At 40.3% G+C, this 19,027-nt stretch overlaps 1 protein-coding gene across 2 annotated transcripts in view; it reads left to right on the top strand.

Moving 5' to 3' along the window:
• Positions 1–19,027, top strand: part of bmp2k (BMP2 inducible kinase) — a 102,428-nt gene that overhangs the window by 56,054 nt on the left and 27,347 nt on the right. For both annotated transcript variants that reach the window (XM_060826207.1, XM_060826197.1), the window contains exons 7-10: positions 4,428–4,560; positions 6,054–6,157; positions 10,702–10,781; positions 18,142–18,302. In XM_060826207.1, the coding sequence (XP_060682190.1) occupies positions 4,428–4,560; positions 6,054–6,157; positions 10,702–10,781; positions 18,142–18,302 (478 nt within the window). The remainder of the gene's footprint in view (positions 1–4,427; positions 4,561–6,053; positions 6,158–10,701; positions 10,782–18,141; positions 18,303–19,027) is intronic.

The raw sequence follows: 19,027 nt of genomic DNA, 5'->3' as shown, positions 1-19,027 counted from the left end.
CAAAATAGCATGAATTCTGGAAATCCGAAATGAAGCAAAATGCTGGAAATGATAAGCAGGTCTGGCAGCATTTGTGAAGAGAGAAGCGGTGTTAATTTCTGAAGTCAAGAATCTTTCTTCAGAGCTGAAAATAGATGTGTAATACATTTTAAGCATTTGAAACAAATGTAAGAGGAACAACAAAAGGAAAGGCATGTGATAAGGTGAAGGGCAGGAGAAATTAACTGACAGATGGTTACATGCTTCAAAAAGTAAAGGAGATGGTAGCGATTGTAGGAAAGAAAGAAAATATTGCTGAGAATGGTTGAGTGTGGCCAAATAACAGTGGAAGTGTAAAGGTTGAAAAAATGAGACTTGAAGGATGAGAAGACGATGGTGGATGAAAAGAGTGCATGGTTTGAAATTGTTGAACTCGCGTTGACTCTAGAATGCTGTTAAGTGCCTCAGCAAAAGATGAGAGTCCACTCCTCGCACTTTGCTGCAACAACGCAGAAGGCAAAGGATAAATCACCACGTTAGAGCAAGATAGGGAATTTAAATTGGCAGTCTGTTAATTACTCCTGAGTTTTGCTGGAGAATGAGAGAAGATGTTCCATAAATTGTCCACCCATTCTGCAAGTGGTCTCCCCACTGTGGAGGAGTCTACTTTTGTGAGCAGCAAGTAAAGTATACTGAATTGAAACCTGGCAAGGGTGTTTGGGACATTGGATGGTGAGGAAGAAGAGGTAGAAGACCAGGTTTTTACATTGCACTTGTTTGGAAAGGTTCAGGTGGTGGGGGAAGGGTTTTAGTTTTTGTATCCCTGACATGGGAAAGGAAGATGTTTGGTGGTGCCATCACACTGGATGTTGCAGGAATGGTGAAGGATGATCCATTGAATGTCAGGTTGATTGTCTGGTAAGTGAGGGCAAAAGGAAACCCTTACCAGTTGGTGTAGATGGGTTGGAAGTATTTGAAGACCCTGTCAAATGTGGGGGTGGACACTTGGCCTAGGAAAAAGAAACACATGTCAGAATTATTGTGTTCAAAGGTTGCCCCATTACAACAAATATAAGCCAGTCATCATACCTGGTGTTCTGCTAGTCATTCAATCTTCCATCCATGCTCATATGTTACCTTCTACAACATGAGTTTGTACTTACAGTAAATGTTTAGGGACCTTGTCAAATTCCTTCTGAAAATCCAAGCATGGTATGCTGCAGATGCACCTGTTCATGACAGTACTGATAAGCATGAAGTCATAGAGACGTACAGCATGAAAACAGACCCTTCGGTCCAACCCGTCCATGCTGACCAGATAGCCCAACCCAATCTAGTCCCACCTGCCAGCATCCGGCCCATATCCCTCCAAACCCTTCCTATTCATATACCCATGCAAATGTCTCTTAAATGTTGCAATTGTACCAGCCTCCACCACATCCTCTGGCAGCTCATTCCATACACGTACCACCGTCTGTGTGAAAAAATTGCCCCTTAGGTCTCTTTTATATCTTTCCCCTCTCACCCTAAGCCTATGCCCTCTAGTTCTGGACTCCCCGACCCCAGGGAAAAGACTTTGTCTATTTATCCTATCCATCCCCTCATAATTTTGTGAACCTCTATAAGGTCACCCCTTAGCCTCTGACGCTCCAAGGAAAACAGCCCCAGCCTGTTCAGCCTCTCCCTATAACTCAAATCCTCCAACCCTGGCAACATCCTTGTAAATCTTTTCTGAACCCTTTCAAGTTCCACAACATCTTTCCGATAGGAAGGAGACCAGAATTGCACACAATATTCCAACAATGGCCTAACCAATGTCCTGTACAGCGGCAACATGACCTCCCAACACCTGAAGTCAAAGCAGACATTGTCCTACCTTCACATTAATTACATCTTCTATTGTATTGTGTGGCACTAAGAAACAAACTTTGAACAAATCTCTCAATTCAGGTCTGTGTATCCATGTGGCATTATGGACCATCAGCAGCAGAAATGTACTCTCAACACATTGTGCAACCTCGTGGTTTATCATATTTCCCACTCAAACGTTATCATCAAGCTAGGGGTTCAACACTGATTTGAATGAAGAATGCAGTAGGGCATGCCAAGAGCAGTGCCAGCCATATCTGAAAATAATGTTACCTGGTGAAGATCCTAAACTGGATGACTTTCATGCCAAACAACACAAATACCATGTGATAGAGCCAAGTGATTTGACAATCAATGAATCAGCACAAAAAAGAAACTAAAGCATTCAAAACTATATCTAGCCTGAAGTATCCCCTGGATGATTCTCTTGGCCTCCTTCACAATAAATATTTGATCATTTCATTCACCTTTTCCTTATTAACCCCCCATTATCAGTGTCTAGAGGACTCAAACTTCACTTTAACTACACTTGTCCTTTTTAATTCCTGTAGAAACTCCTATCATGTTTATGTTTCAAGCCCTTCTCCACCGATGCACAGAGGTGGGTGGTGATAGCTCTTATGAAGCTTCCTGACCAAGGTTTGACCTGATTCCACATGATTTCATGGGGTTCAGAGTTGATTTTGAGGATTCCCAGCACAACTTAGCCTTGACTATTTTTATCACTGTGCCTCCATCCCTGGTGGGCCGGACCTGCTGGTAGGACAGTGTGCACTCCTAGTTGGTGATGAATGAGATGTTTTTCAGTATGTCTACATTTGTATATTGCCACCTGACCTATCTGTGAGCCAACTCTCTAATTTCACCCCAAGCCCTAAATATTAGTAAGGAGGATTTTTATTCCAGTTTGCCCTTGTCATTTCCAATACTATCTGGTTTATTTCCATTGTGGCAGTTTGGTTTCCAGTAACAATGTTCAGACTTGATAGGCAGTATTTTAAGACAAAACTACACTAATAATATCTCTTGAATTTTGATTTTTAATTTCCCATATTAGTGAGAGCTGTGTGGTTGCATTTGCTTTTGTTATGCACCTTTTTTTTTGTTTATGGTAACAATTATACCCGGTAATTTTATTTGGCTTTGCTTTAAAGTTGGCTAGACCAAGAACAATTCCTTGGAGCGTACTTGCCTAATTCCTGTGTGGCCGTTAATTTCTATAACATAAGCTCAGAAGCAAAGTTCCATGTGGAGGAGAATTGATCTTTTGCTCTTTACTCATTTTGGTACTGGAGATTTATGTTTCTCAAAAGCTTGGATTGTTTCTTGAACTTGAAGAATTCTTCACATTTTCAACAATTGATGACAGGTTTTCTTTTAAAAATTAGCATGGTGGATACGGTATTCTGACATGAATGTACAAAAAGCTTATTTATCCTCTTAAGATGAACTAGTTGTAACTGAAGTTTCAAGTAGATGCTAGCTTCGTAACAAGTTTTCTTTTAACCTTGTCAATAGATTAAATCAGTTAAAATTGTTATGCCATTGAGCTGTTCAGGTTCTCAGCTGTTTATGCCATTGTCATGGCAGGTGGGCTCCAATGGTAACTCCTCAAGAATGAGGCTGAGCTCTGCTGACCTTTTTTTTCCTCTATTGAGTGAGGTGACTAGGTTTACATGTAAAATGTCCTCTCTCTTCTCCCTGCTCCCGCCCAAAAAAGGGAATACTGTATAGGTTTATTTCTTATAGGAAAGCAATTGAGATAATAGGTGTCTTCCCAATTTTGGTTGGCCAGTGTTTGTTTTGTTCATCTTTGTCAATGGTCAGCAGTGATATAATGTACTTTGTTTAACAGGCCTGTGGTTGCTATTGTTTAATAGTTGGTTAATGGCATCATGGGTGAATCCTCTTTCTGCCTAAGAATGCTTTAACCATTAGAGATATGTAACAGAATGTATAGCAAGGGGGATGGCACGGTGGCTCAGTGGTTAGCACTGCTGCCTCACAGCACCAGGGACCTTGGCTTCGATTCCAGGCTTGGTTGACTGTGTCTGTTTGTGATGAGTTTGCACATTCTCTGTGTCTGCGTAGTTTTCCTTCAGATGTGGTGGTTTCCTCCCACAATCCAAGGATGTGCAGATTAAATGAATTGGTCATGCTAAATAGCCCATAATGTTCAGGGGTGTTTAGTTAGGTGCATTAGTCAGGGGTAAATGTCGAGTAATAGAATAGGGGAATGGGTTTGTGTGGGATACTCTTCAGAGGGTCATTGTGGACTTGTTGGGCCAAAGGGCCTGTTTCCACTCTATAGAGATTCTGTTTGATTTCTAACAGAATTCAATATATCGCCATTTTTGCAGATGAGAATACTGTTCCAAGCTCTCATTCCCCAAGGTGAGCAAGGTAGAATCTAATATTTACTATGCATTATTGGACTGAGTTAATTTGATACAGGGCCTTGATAGATTTTTGTTTCATAAAGTATCTATATGATTTACTGTTGAATTTGTAGCTAACTTATTTTTAAAAAAATTAAATATTTTTGATAATATTTAATGAGATAAATTAATTTTCTTTAGGCTCTTGGATGCTTGCTGTACAAACTATGTTTCTTCATTCTACCTTTTGGAGAGAGTCAAGTTGCAATCTGTGATGGGAGCTTTACTGTGCCAGACAACTCCAAGTATTCTCAGAAGTTGCACTGCTTAATGCGTATGTACAACAGTTTATTTTTCTTAGAATGATTTGGGCTCAATTTAATTCACTCGGAACGGTTGTAAATATATTGGTTCCTGAAGTGACAGTTATGTACTGACACTTCCTCTTAAGTGTATTTATGCAAGGTTTAGTCTGACCTTGAAACTTGTACCCTAAAATATTGAGATCTCTTATGTGGTTAGAAACATTCTTGTCTTGCTGATGAAAACTAAAATAGCTTTGGCATATCTTACTGTCCAGAGAAATGCTGCTGATTTCAATTACATTCTTGACCACACGCTTGAAAAGTATGTAATGTGCTAAAATGCTTCCCTCCTTCATATTCCTTCATACTGAGCTCTAGAATTATTGAGGCAAACGGATGTCCATGTTCAATGTGCATGAAGCAGAAAACAATATGCAGGGCATACTCAAACATTTATGGTTTTGTTCCTGAAAAATCATGGAGTTCAAATGAACTAATTTTAAGTGAAGCATGGTTTACCCATAGGAATCTGTTAAAAGCCAGAGTTGGGTGCTGCTAACATGTTCTGCTTGAGAAACAATGTGCAGGTTGAAATCCTATACTAAGTATGGGCAGTACTGTGTTTTCCTAGCTGAAATAACTTAACAAAATACAATGAAACACCTAAATAAAAAGTAAATAGCATACAGAGCCATGCATCATAGACTTAAAAATGATTACTTGCCTAATAACTTTAGGTTGATCAGTTTCCATCGAATTGTAGACATATTGGCAGGTCAGTAATTATCTCCATTGTCTCTGCCACTAGGCCAGAACTTCAGTGTGTATCAGGAGGTTGAAACTGCAAGTGGAGAAGAATAGTAGAACAGAGGGCAAAAGCAGGAGAAAGAACCATGGTGGGGGGCCTGTGAGAGCCTGGTTGGGGAAGGGTGCTTACTTTACAGGTCAAGAGCCTGGCTGGGTGGGTGTACCCAGAACCTGACTGGGAAGGGCCGAGTCGGAGAAGTGCCCTGTTGTTAGAACAGATTCTGGAGACTTTATAAATAAGAATGGAGGTTGGGAGTAGGAGCCAGGTAAGAGGAACTTAATTGACTGTGTTTCTGAGAGAAGAACGAGGAAAACATTGGGGAAAAACTAATGTAGATTTCAGCCACAGAGCAGGAAATCTGAGAGAAATTATGTTAAAGCAAAGCGCAATGTTAAATGCATCTATTCATGATGCTTTCCTTAAACAGCATTAAGCAGGAGCACCTTTAAATCCAAAGTGAAAACTGAATGCAATGTTAATTGTGGCTGCTATTTAACAGTAAGGTATAGAAATGATATAACTTGTATTGAAAACTTTTTGAAGCAGGTACTGTATTGTGAGGATATTCAGAGCTGAACAGATCCTTCTGAAAAAAGGAGGGTGCGTGGAGTGCAAATAATAGTTTTTTCTCTGTGCAGGGAACTAAAAATAACAGTAATTTAGTTTCTGTGTTTAATTTGCATATTTTAAAACTTTGATTTTTGTGTCTAAAAGGTTACATGCTTGAACCAGATCCAACCAAGAGACCTGACATTTACCAAGTTTCAACTTTTGCATTTAAATTGACTGGAAAGGAATGTCCTCTGCCAAATATATTTGTAAGTATGTGTTCTGTTTTTTTTTATATAGTGTATTATATGGTGGCTCACTAACAATTTAGTTTGTCTTTTGGAGAGAACCTGTTAGCTGAAAAAGCTCTGACTGCAGTAAAAGTTTGGCACTATATAAATTACATTTGCCTATGCCTGCTGCTTTGTGCTGAATTCAATTCCTTAGCAAACAAATTTGGGTAGCGGGACTGCAAGACTCGCTTTTAAGCTTACATGGTTACCAGTACTGTAATTTATATCTTTAATCGTGTGTCATTGCAACTGAGCAAACACTATCAGACATTCATGTCAGAATGTCAGATAAAATTTGTATAATTTAATTCCAAGAAACTACAGCTTGTATTTCACCGAACACTGCACTCAGACACCAAGCACAATAAAAAGGAGTAGGAGCTTGGTCACCTGATTTCCAACACTTTCATACTGTACTTGTTTCACTGATGAGGAATGTTGAATTGATTTGCTTTTATTATTCCCATTTGTCTGAAATAGAGGTGGTGTTTAATTTTGTTACTTTATTTTTCTCTTCCCTTTTAAAATAAGGCATGGTCTTTTCCTTCAAACACATTAATTGTGAAGTCCAATCTTTAAAATTGCCCAGCAAGGTCTTGGGGGTTAAATTAGAGTTCAAAGAGACCTACGGGGCAACTTTTTCATACAGAGAGTGGTGCGTGTATGGAATGAGCTGCCAGAGGAAATGGTGAAAGCTGGTACAATTGCAACATTTAAAAGGCATTTGGATGGGTATATGAATAGGAAGGGTTTGGAGGGATATGGGTCGGGTGCTGGCAGGTGGGACTAGAGTGGGTTGGGATATCTGGTCAGCATGGACGAGTTGGACCGAAGGGTCTGTTTCCATGCTGTACATCTCTATGACTCCATAATCAAAATTCTGGGAAATGGTTGAGCTCGCTCTCACTGCCTCTCGCTCGCTTGCTCTGTCCCTGCCAAGAACCCAGGCTATGGGCCTACGACCATCAGGAGTCCCTATTCTATCTGTCATCAAGGATCCAAGCTCTGGCACTGCTGCCTTTGGGAGTCCAGGCTGTGGATGTACAGTAACTTGCAGTCTGATGCATTTCCAAGTGCTAGAAGCCACATTAGCCAACCGCCAGTCTTCCGGCACCTCACCTGTGACTATTGATACAAATATCTCAGCAAAGGGTCTGGCAAGCACTTCCCTAGTTTCCCACAGAGTTCTAGAGTACACCTGATCAGTCCTGGGGATTTATCTACTTTTATAGGTTTCAAGCCATCCAGCACCTTCTCTGTAATATGGACATTCTTCACCATCTATTTCCCCACATTCTATGTCTTCCATGTCCTTATCCACAGTAAATACTGATGCAAAATACTCGTTCAATATCTTGCCCCATCTCCTGCAGCCCCACACGTAGGCTGCCTTGCTGATCTTTGAGAAGCCGTACTCTCTCCCTAGTTACCATTTTGTCATTAATGTATTTATAAAAAACCCCTTTAACCCTATTTGCCGAAGTTATCTTATGTTCCTTTTTTGATCTCCTGATTTCTCTCTTAAGTAAACTCCTACTGCCTTTATTTTCTTATAAGGATTCCAAAAGATGATCATGCCTTTCTTATTTTTAGTTCCACCTAAATAACTTCCCTGGATGTATTCCCAGGAATATCCTCCCAAATACAGTTATAATGCTATCCCTTATCCAAACCGTCACTCGCCCTGTCTCGCCTCCTTTTCTATCCTTCCTTATAGCACTTGTACCCTGGGACATTAAGCTGTCAGTCCTGTCCACCCCTGAGCCACATTTCTGTAATTGCTTAGGTATCCCAGACCCATGTTTCTAACCATGCCCTGAGTTCATCTGCCACACACAGACAGACACACAGACACATCCTCCTGAGCAGCTCTCGCAAAGCTCCTTGCCAGTATATTAGTCCTCAGCAACATATTCATCTGCACTATCCTCCTGTTCCTACCTTCTCTGGCTCGTACCACTGGCAGTAATTCAGATATTACTACTCAAAGACTATCCTTTTTACATTCCTGCCTAACCTTTTGGTTTCCCTGCCAAACAAAGCATGTTAATAAATCATTTTCTGAAATGTTCCCAATTTATCAGAATATGGACGCTGGTTTGCTAGCTAAGCTGGAAGGTTCATTTCCAAATGTTTCATCACCCTACTAGGTAACATCTTCCATGGGCCTCTGGGCGAAGCACTGCTGATGATTCCTGCTTTCTATTTATATGTTTGGGTTGGTGATGTCATTTCCAGTGCTGATGCCATTTCCGGCAGCGATGTCATTACCTGTTCTTTTTCTCAGGAGGTGGTAGATGGGAATCCCTGAGAAAAAGAAAAGGAAATGACATCATCAACCCAAAGAAACCCAAACATTTAAATAGAAAGCAGGAATCATAAGCAGTGCTTCGCGCGAGGCTTACTGAAGATGTTACCTAGTAGGGTGACGAAATGTCTACAAATGAACTTTCCAGTTCATCGAGCAAACCTTCATCCAAAACCTCGACCTGAGCTACAAATCTTCCCAAAACTCCCTATTTATCAGAACATTGCCAGGAATGCAGTGCTTAATTTCTAAGGATAGGCTGGGATCTTTTTTCACTTGAGCATAGAATATTCAATGGTAACCTTTTATAGAGGTTTACAAAAACCTAAGGGGCATAGGTCAAGTGAATTGCCAAGGTCTTTTACCTAGGATTGTGGGGGAGGGGTGGGGGAGTTGAAAACTAGAGGCATAATTTAAAGGTGAGGGGAGAAACATTTAAAATGGAACTGAGGGGCAATGTTTGAGACGGTGATTCATATGTGGAATAAACTACCAGTGGAAGTGGTAGATGCAGGTTCAGTTAAAATGTGTAAAAGACATTTGGACAGGTACATGAATAGGAAAAGTTTGGAGGGATGTGGACCAAATGCAGGCAAGCGGACTAGTTTAGTTTGGGAAACTTGGTCGGCAAGAATGAGTTTGACCAAAGGGTCTGTTTCCATTCTGTATGATTCTATGTAAAAGACTTCAAACAAAGATGGTTAATTTAACAATATGTATGTCTAGTAACTGTGTGGAGTTTGCACGTTCTCCCCGTGTCTGCGTGGGTTTCCTCCGGGTGCTCCGGTTTACTCCCACAGTCCAAAGATGTGCGGGTCAGGTGAATTGGCCTTGCTAAATTGCCCGTAATGTTTGGTAAGGGGTAAATGTAGGGGTATGGATGGGTGGGTTGCGCTTCGGTGGGTCGGTGTGGACTTGTTAGGCCGAAGGGCCTGTTTCCACACTGTAAGTAATCTAATCTAATCTAATCTAATAGCTATACATTGTTATACGCTCTGGTTTACTACTTCTCCCAAGTATTCTCTTCCAAAACACATGAATCTCAAAATTACTTCTGTTGCAATCAATCATAAGTGTCCCATATTTCTGTAGAAAATTCTGCACAGCTCCCTCTGTTCTCTTCAGTTCAAGCTATTCTCAGTGGTAAATCCTTCATTTACCTTGTCTTGGATACTTCTATTCTTTGTACAGGTTACTTTTCAATATTTCCAATATAATCTGCTTTTTGTTTTCTTTGGCACAAGTCTCAGTGGAGGACCACTGTAGACTTTCTTACTCCTTTAAAATTAGCCAATCTTTGATCTTCTGAATACTCTCAAAATTCATACTGAGATTAAATCTCACCTTAATTGCAAAAGTTTATAGGGTCAATTTTCTTTTTTCAACTTAGTGCAGTCCTGCTAAAAATCTTCTCTCTTTCGGGTGCAATCCAAGTGCAGACACCATTTCCAAGCCAAAGCGAGCACTCATCAAAACCCTTACTGAAACCAGAGAACCCTTTTTTTTTGCTTAATCCTCTCCATAAAGACACAACCTACTCTTAAACGCAAACGTAAATTGCTGGACCAACTCAGCAAATCTGGCAGCATCTGTGAAGACCTTCTGAAGAAGGGTCACAGGAGCCAAACCTTAACTTGGTATTTACTCTCCATAGATGCTGCCAGATCTGAGTTTTTGCAACAATTTCTGTCTGTTTTTGATTTCCGGCATTCGCAATTCTTTTTTTCCATAGTCCATTTCTGAGATGTCCTCAAACCGACCTTTGGATTCAATATATTTACAATTTACAATTTCTTATTAGATCTAACTAAATGTGTTTTGTGACCTTTTATGATTTACTGAATGTTGCAAACAAATTTAGTTCTCACTCTCAAAACAATGGCATCTTCCTGAACTGCCTTAGATTGCAAGCATTGTGTCTCCACTTCTTTGAGTCCATCTGCTTTTTTTATTTTGCCTTTCTGGCTGTTAACCTCAAGTCAACATGACCCTGCCTTTTTTCAGTGTAATAGACTTCTTGCTTGCTTTAATTGCATTTGTATAACTTTTCACAACTGGGAGACATTAACTCTCACAACAAAAAGCTCTACTCTAAAATGTATGAACTCTGAACTAGATATTCACAATATATTATTCTCTGCTCAAAGGTATTTTGGTTTGTAGCAAAATACTTCAATTGTTAAATGTTAAATTTTGTAATTCTCTTTTGTAGAACGTTCCTATACCAACAGTACTTCCTGAGCCCATGACCGCCAGTGAGGCAGCTGCCAAGAAGAGTCAAACAAAAGCTAGGTAATTATGGTGCATCAGTCAGGGCTGCCAGTAACTGAAAAGATTTCTGATCTCATCAGCAATTATAATAGTTTAATCAGATCCACATATAGCATTTAAATTGTGGCAATGCTAATGCATTAAATTTCTTATTTGCATTACAGATAATGGTTATGGTATCAGATTTGTATGTAACTTCTATCTGTCCTAAGGTTGTACTGTAGTAGTCCTGTTCTCTTGTAATTTGAATGTTGCCACAGAATGCCCACAGTGCACAAATTGCTTACCTTTTTAACCTCAAGAACTGATGTGGCTTGCTTCCCATGTGGAAATTTGCATTAGATTGGGGAAAAGTAGATGAAAGACAAGTACATTAAATTCATTTCAGTCACATGTATTTAATATGTGCATGTTTTTAAACTGGTTCATTTTAGTAATATGATATTCTTCCTGAACTATAATTGGTTACAGATTGTAATCATTACAATGATTGAACATTTTCTTTGTGTCTGTTGGAGAGTTTTTCCAAGATGGTGCATCACAGTTTTCAATCCTTACTATAAAATTCATTCCTTGGCCATGACTTCATCCATCTTCCTGGCAATTGTTTTACGGTTGTAAACCTCATCACAATTTTTGATATACTATACCTGAGGATGAATTTCACAACATCTTCACATCATGAATCCAGTGTATCTTCACCTCCATAAACACCACCTGACTCCTTCCCTGCCTCAGTTTATTTGCTACGGCAACCCTCATCAGTTTCCTTGTTGCCCTCAGACTTCATAATTCCAGAAGACCCATGACTGGTCTCCATTTTTTGGCTTTTCTCTGCCTGACTAGATCATCCAAAACTTTGTTCTCCGTGTCTTAATTTCAACCAAGCCCAGTCAGCTTATCCTGTGCTCACTCACCCATGTTGGCACTTAAGCAAGTCTATTAATCCCAGCCTTGTAGCCTTGTCTCACCCATCTCTCATCACCGACTGCCTTGCAACTCTGTAAATGTTTTTTATTGTTTCAACAGTAGTGGCTGTGCCTTAGTGCTGAAACCTGTTCTACTTGTCCTTCTCTAAACTATTCTGTCCTTTATCTTTTTAAAAATGCTTTAAAGTGCTCTTTAAAACCTATGTTTTGATCAGTCATTTAGCTCCTATCACCTTGCATGTTTCACTGTCAAATTTTGTTTCATAATTTTCATATGATGCACATTGGGCTGCCCAACCACAGTAGAGGAATTGCTTCTGATCTGTAGTGTCACAATTGTTGAGATTAGAGTATAGAAGTGCCCAGATCACCACTGTGGGTAACTCTGACTGCGTTGTCGTTTCTCCTGGATTGGCTACTGTTGATCCACAAGTCTGACTGTGACCCATCCCCTGAAGTGCAGGGACACAGTTCCGTGAGTGACGATACCCCAAGCAGACTTTGGCCAATTCACTGGACTGGAATCAGAGACAGACCATGACTTGCTGCAACCAATGGAACGCCACAGGGATTAGTGCAGGAGCCACAATTAGTTACCATGTCTACTAAGACTTAGTTGAGGAGAGTACTGGAGGAAGTTTGCAGATGGCACAAAAGTAAGTGAAGGCAAGTGGTGATGATGACACAGAATACAGAAGGATATAAATGACTAGGCCAAAACTTGGCAGATGGAATATAATGTGACGAAATGTGAGGTTATGCACTTCAGGAATATTGGAGCTGCATATGTCTTAAATGGAGAAAGACTGCAGAAAGCTACAGAACAATGAGAATTTTAAACACCTTGTCCATGTATCACAAAAAGCTAGCATCCTAGTTCAGAAGGTAAATGGAATGTTGTCCTTAATTTTAGCAAAACATACTACTTCTATGCTCCATTTCAATCCTCTGAAATAATCAGGGCACTAGTCAGACCCCAGCCAGTGGACATGATTGATTTGAACTTGCGGCATGCCTTTTACCAGGTGCCACTCCAGAGGCTGCTAAATTAGATCAGAGCCCATGGTATTAGGGGTAAAACACTGGCATAGATCAAGGGTTGGCTGACCAACAGAACACAGAGTAGGCAGGATGGCAGTTGATGACTGGTGGAATTCTACAGGGGTCAGTGTTGGCACCACTAGATTAGACTGGTGCTGGAAAAGCACAGCAGGTCAGGCAGCATCTGAGGAGCAGGAAAATCGACGTTTCGGGCAAAAGCCCTTCATCAGGACCCAAAACGTCGCTTTCCCTGCTCCTCGGATGCTGCCTGATCTGCTGTGTTTTTCCAGCGCCACTCTAATCTAGACTGATTTCCAACATCTGCAGTCCTCACTTTTGTCCGGTGTTGGGACCACAACTATTCACATTTACATTAACAAGATGGATAAAGGAATGGAGGGCATTGTTGCTCAGTTTGCAGATTATGCAAAGCCAGGTGGTTTTGAGGAAGCAGGGAAGCTTCAGGAGGCCTTGGACAGGCTAGGACAGTGGGAAGAGAAGTTGCAGATGGAATACAATGTGGGGAAAGTGTGAAGTTGTGCATTTTAGTAGAAAGAATGGATGTATAGACTATTTTCTAAATGGGAAGTTTCAGAAATCTAAGTGCAAAGGGACTTGGGAGTCTTAGTTCAGGATTCTCTTAAAGTTAACTTGCAGGTTCAGTTCATGATTAGGGAGGCAAATGCAATGTTAGCATTCATTTCAAGAGGGCCAAAACATGAGCAGAGATGTTCTGATACTGTGTAAGGCTCTGGTCAGACCACATTTGAAATATTGTGAATAGTTTTGGGTCCTGTTTCGAAGGAAAGTTATGCTGGCACTTGAGTAGGCCCAGAGGAAGTTTATAAGGATGATCCTGGGGAGGACAAGTTTGTCATGAGTAGCAGTTTTCTTAATCCAGAGAATGGTGAATCAATGGAATTTGGCATCCACAGCCTTCTGTGGAAATAAAACATTGAATGTATTTGTAACAGAGATAGGTTCTTGAAGGCAGGAGAATGGTATTGAGAAACAAATCAGCCATGATCAGAACAGGAATTCTTTCAGTCTCCTCAACCTTCTGACCCTTGCCTTTCTCCAAGGGGAAAGAATTTTTCCGACTAACTGTGTCCCTCATCATCTTATGCACATCAATCTGGTCCCTTCTCAGCCTTCCATGCTTTAAGGAAAACTACCATAGCATATCTTGTGTCTCTTCATAACTGAAACGTTTCCACCTTCTCAACATCCTGGTGAATCTCCTGTACACCAGGAGGGATGCAATCACATCGTTCAAATGGTGTTACAACCAGAGCCACACATTGTTCTCTATGCATGGCCTCATTCCATCAATAACTTCATCTCTCTTGTATTCAGTGCCTCAACTTTTAAAACCATCTGTTCCATATTCCTTCCTAGCCACTTTATCTATCTGTCCTGTTGCCTTTAAGAATCCCTGAACACGCAAATCAGTTCATCATATACTCCCTTGCCTTGTCATTCCTCCCAAAGTGCCACATATTGTACTTTGCAAGATTAAGTTTAACTTGCCATTGCTCTCTGCCCCTCTGATCAGCCTGTATATGTTTTCCTGTAGTCTAAAGTTTTCCTCCTCGTTATTTACTACATTGCCATATTTTGTCATCTGCAGACTTACTGATCAAACCCCCAGTGTTCATGTCTGCCTCAGTAGCTTACACTACAAACAGCTATGAACCCAGCACCAAACCCTGCTAAACCCCACTGAATGCAGGCTTCCACTCACAAAAACAACCATTGGCCATCACCCTCTGCCTTCTGCTCTTAAGCCACTTACTCATCCAATTTGCTAAATTGCTCTAGATCCCAAGGGCTTTTACTTTCTTGACCAGTCTCCCTTTGTGACAGATAGTCACACAGAAATATGCCTCATAGAAATCCATGTAGACGATATCCATTGCACTAACTTCATCCACACGTTTGGTTGTCAGCTCAAAAAAAATTAATCAAACTTGTCAGTCATGGTCTATCCCTGACAAAGCCATGTTGACCATTCTTGAGAAATGCTGTCCAAATCTAATTTAGTTTTGTCCCTCAGTTTTTTTCCCAAACCCTCCCCTGCCACTAATGTTGGAAATATTAGTTTTCATTCCTGGCTCAAAGTAAGATTGCTGTGATTATTGAAGGTCAGTCATTTCAACCCCAGTGTATTGCTGCAAAAGTTCTTCAGGTAGCTGAATCAAATACAGACATCTTCAGCTGCCTTGTCAGTGACCTTGCCTCCATCAAAAAGTCAGAAGTGAGAATGTTTATTCATTACTGTGCAATGTTCAATACCATTCATGAGAACTTAGATATTCAAGTGGTCTTATCCAAGTGCAGCAAGAAGTAGACATCTGGGTTTGGGCTGATAAAGCAGCATGTAACACGATTCCCATAATAGTGCCAGATTAACCTCCCTTAGACATTGTGTATTACTGTTCCTGAATACTCCATCTACATTGTTGGGTGACCACTGAGTAAAGCTGAAGTGCATTGTGGCTTGAAATTGTGCAATGAGTTGCCTCCTATCCACTATGTACAAGGCACCGATCAGGACTATGTTGGCGTACTTTACACTTCTTTGGATGAGTGAATATGCAAGAAGTTTGACAACAAGCAGGACAAAGCCAGTGCTTGACATACACCCCACCTGAAACATTCGCTTGCTCCACAGTTTATCAACAGTGACAGCAATGTACCCAAAACAAGCAAGTACTAGATACTGGAACTCAGCAAGATTTCTTTGACAGCACCTTCCAAACTCATGAACTCTACCATCCGAAGAATACAGCAACAAATGTTCCTGTAAGTTCCCCTACAAGCACCATCCTGACTTGCATCTATGTCACGGTCCCTTCACTAACGCTTGGTCAAAATCCTGGAACTTCATTCCTAACCACACTTGGTATAATTACACCAAATAAATGGTAGTGGTTCAAGGCAGTAGATTCCCTCCTTAAGCAAAATTAGTGTTGGGCCACAAATGCTGGACCTGGCATTGTTACCACTGTTATGTGAAAGAATAACAAAACCGCTTTGATTCAATAAGGAAGTTTGCATATTAGAAATTACAGGACAGGTGGGGTTATTCTGTTGGTGATCGTATTGTCCAGAGTAATCACGTTATTTCTCAATTTGTAAAAATTCTTCCTTTTGGTTTGTTACATCTCCATTTAAATTCTGTACTGGTTTCTATAATCTGGCCATTGTCATGAAACATCATGTAATTTAAATAGCTGTTAATTCAACAACCTTCTCAAGGACAACTCAGGACAGGACAGCTATTGGCACACACATCCATCAAGAGTCTTTTTAAAAAAGAACCTTCCTCAAATTATCATTAACTGAAAGCTGGGCATCTTACCAGAAATCATCTCCTCAGAGAAACTTGGTTTTTAAATGGACCATCACCAATATAAAAGATAGCTTTTCTTCCCAAAAGCAGGAAGGCCAGCACATTGTAATACTAGGTAAAATGTATGGGTGGCAAAGAAATAAACGTATTCATCTGCAAACTTCTACAAGTATTCGATATAGCATTGGAACGGACATTGCAGTCTTACTGTTTGCCTCCTCTCACTCAGGCTAAGAATTCAGTTCCTATTAGGAGTTTGAACACAGCGTAGGCTGACACTTCAGCATGAACTGAAGGAGCACTGAATTGCCATTGTGGTTTCTTCTGAATGAGTGTTAAACCAAGAGCATATCTGCCTGTTTAGCTCGATCAGAAAGGAATCCCATTGCACTTGTGTTCTTCCAGTATCTAGGCCATAGTTTCTTGTACTGATAGATGGGTGAACATAGGGATGTTCAATGGAAGAAAGAAGAAAGGGAGAGGAATGTTGTTGAGCTTAGGGCTATTTAGATTAGATTAGATTCCCTACAGTGTGGAAGCAGGCCCTTCGGCCCAACAAGTCCACACCGACCCTCTGAAGAGCAACCCACCTTGACCCATTTGTCTATTCACCCCTGACTAATGCACCTAACTACGGGCAACTTAGCATGGCCAATTCACCTAATCTACACATTTTTGGAATGTGGGAGGGAAGTGGAGCACTCTCAGGAAACCCACGCAGACATGGGGAGAATGTGCAAACCCACACAGACAGTTGCCCAAGGTGGGAATTGAACCCGGGTCCCTCGCGCTGTGAGGTCGCAGTGCTAACCACTGAGTCATCGTACCGCCCGTTAAGCCACCATTAAGCCAGTGTATGTTTTATTAGAGTGACCATATTCTAGAAACTAGGAAAAGGAGCCAACATGAAGTTAATTATAGGGATAAATCAGTTTTGAGTGTGGTTACTTGAAGTTAGAAAATTCGGTGTGCTGGCTAAAGTAGTTCAGAACTTGATTAATTGAATGATTTCTAAATGGTGGCTCAATGGTTAGCACTGCTGCCTCACAGCACCAGGATCCCAGGTTCAATTGTAGCCTCGGGTGACTGTCTGTGTGGAGTTTGCAATTCTCCCAGTGTCTGCCTGGGTTCTCTTCCGGGTGCTCTGGTTTCCTCCCACAGACCAAGATGTGCAGGTCAAGTGAATTGGCCATGCTAAATTGCCCATAATGCTCGGTGCATTAGTCAAAGGGAAATTGGACTGGGTGGGTTACTCTTCGGAGGGTTAATGTGGACTTGGTGGGTCAAAGAGCCTGTTTCCACACTGAAGGGAATCTAATCTAATCTAAAGGTGATTTGAACTTCATGAGATAGCCAAGCTGAGGAGAGAATATTTAAGGACTCGCAAATTAGAGTATTAGAATCAGGAGTGTTACTAAGATATTAGCAATTCTTGCGTTGAACTGGGAGAGTACAACTGAAAAAATGGTGAGAGGAGATTTGAAGGGAAAATCTTGATAAACTAAATGGAAGGTCCAAGAAATCTCAACCTAGTACAACTATCAAAACAATACTCAGACTAAGTGTGTAATTTTCCTATTGTGGATAAATATCTGACTTGTGTCTATTTGCTGTCTGTCAAATGGGTGTAGAAGAAATGTTAAGCAATTAAGTTTGCTTTAGCGAATGTATTCTTATTGCACTTTAAATATCTTAACTTTGGAAGTAATTATGACTATCCATGTGCTTTGATGTTTGTGGAAAAATTTTTTTTGATTTTCAGGTTTGAAATTTGTAGCCGCCTCCTTTTTAGTAAATACCTAAGTTTTCAGATTCTTAAAAAAAATGTCACTAATCTCTACTGAGTAAAACTTTTGTCAAAACTCAGTACCAGCTTAATATATCTGTTTTTTTTCTAATTAGTTCTTTTCTAATACGTTGTCAGTATATGTTCTGATTAGTTCATGATTTGTTAATTTTCAATGAGTTACAATCAAATATATTCACTGCAGATATTTGGATTAGTTAATTACTTTTGATAAATGTGTTTATATCCAAAGTATTCATTTCCTCACAGGCTAAGTGAGGCAGTAGGACCAACAGAGACATCAATAGCCCCAAGGAGAAGACCAAAAGCCACTGGTGGTGCTGTAAATACAAATGTTTTACCAATCCAGAAAACGGTAACTCCAATGAAAACTGTAATCTCAAGTGCCTGTGGAAACCTTGGCCGAAAAGGTAATTCTCCATATTCTACAATTTTAGATCCCCAATTTTAAATTAAAGTGGTAAATTTCATAATTGGAAGCAACATAAATTGTCAAATCATTAATATTTTGCACAATGTACCATACTACATAAGAATTTTGGTACTTGGGTAAGGATGTATAATTTGGAAAGGAATTCTTTCTATGGAAACTTGCTTACGGTTTAAATCCAGTGACAGTCTTTCTGGAGATATGTACAATGTCTGTGAAGACAATATGGCATATTTGTAAGTTCGACCATTGAATCGAAGGCAATTAGAAAAGCGCATTTAGACAAAAATGAGGATTGACACTAGCATCTATGTCTTGAAGTGCCTCCCTGGCATCTCTGCTGCTGAGTCTAGAGATATTTTAGGAGACAAGGAGGTTCTCTAGTTTGTTCTGCAATGGTAATTCTTCATTAAGGATAGATTTATAGTCTCTATCTCTGGAAAAAGCTAGAAACTACACTCAGGTCTCTGACACTGAGCCTGGCACTGTGACTCAGAAGGGAAGTGGGGGAAATAGAAAAGTGCTAGTGGTAAGGGACTCGATAGTTAGACGGATTGACAGGAGATTTTGTGGTCAGGAACAGGACTCCTGGAAGGTATGTTGCCTTCAAACATACACAATCAAAGTTGATGTAGAATTGAACAGATATAAAATATTAATTCTCTGCCTGCACAATAATTTCTGAATAGCTGATTAAATGAAAAA

This window comes from Hemiscyllium ocellatum, chromosome 1 (genome assembly GCF_020745735.1).
Source record: "Hemiscyllium ocellatum isolate sHemOce1 chromosome 1, sHemOce1.pat.X.cur, whole genome shotgun sequence".
Taxonomy (NCBI): Eukaryota; Metazoa; Chordata; class Chondrichthyes; order Orectolobiformes; family Hemiscylliidae; genus Hemiscyllium; species Hemiscyllium ocellatum.
The sequence above is the reverse complement of the archived record's forward strand: the minus strand, read 5'-3'. Positions and strand labels throughout refer to the sequence as shown.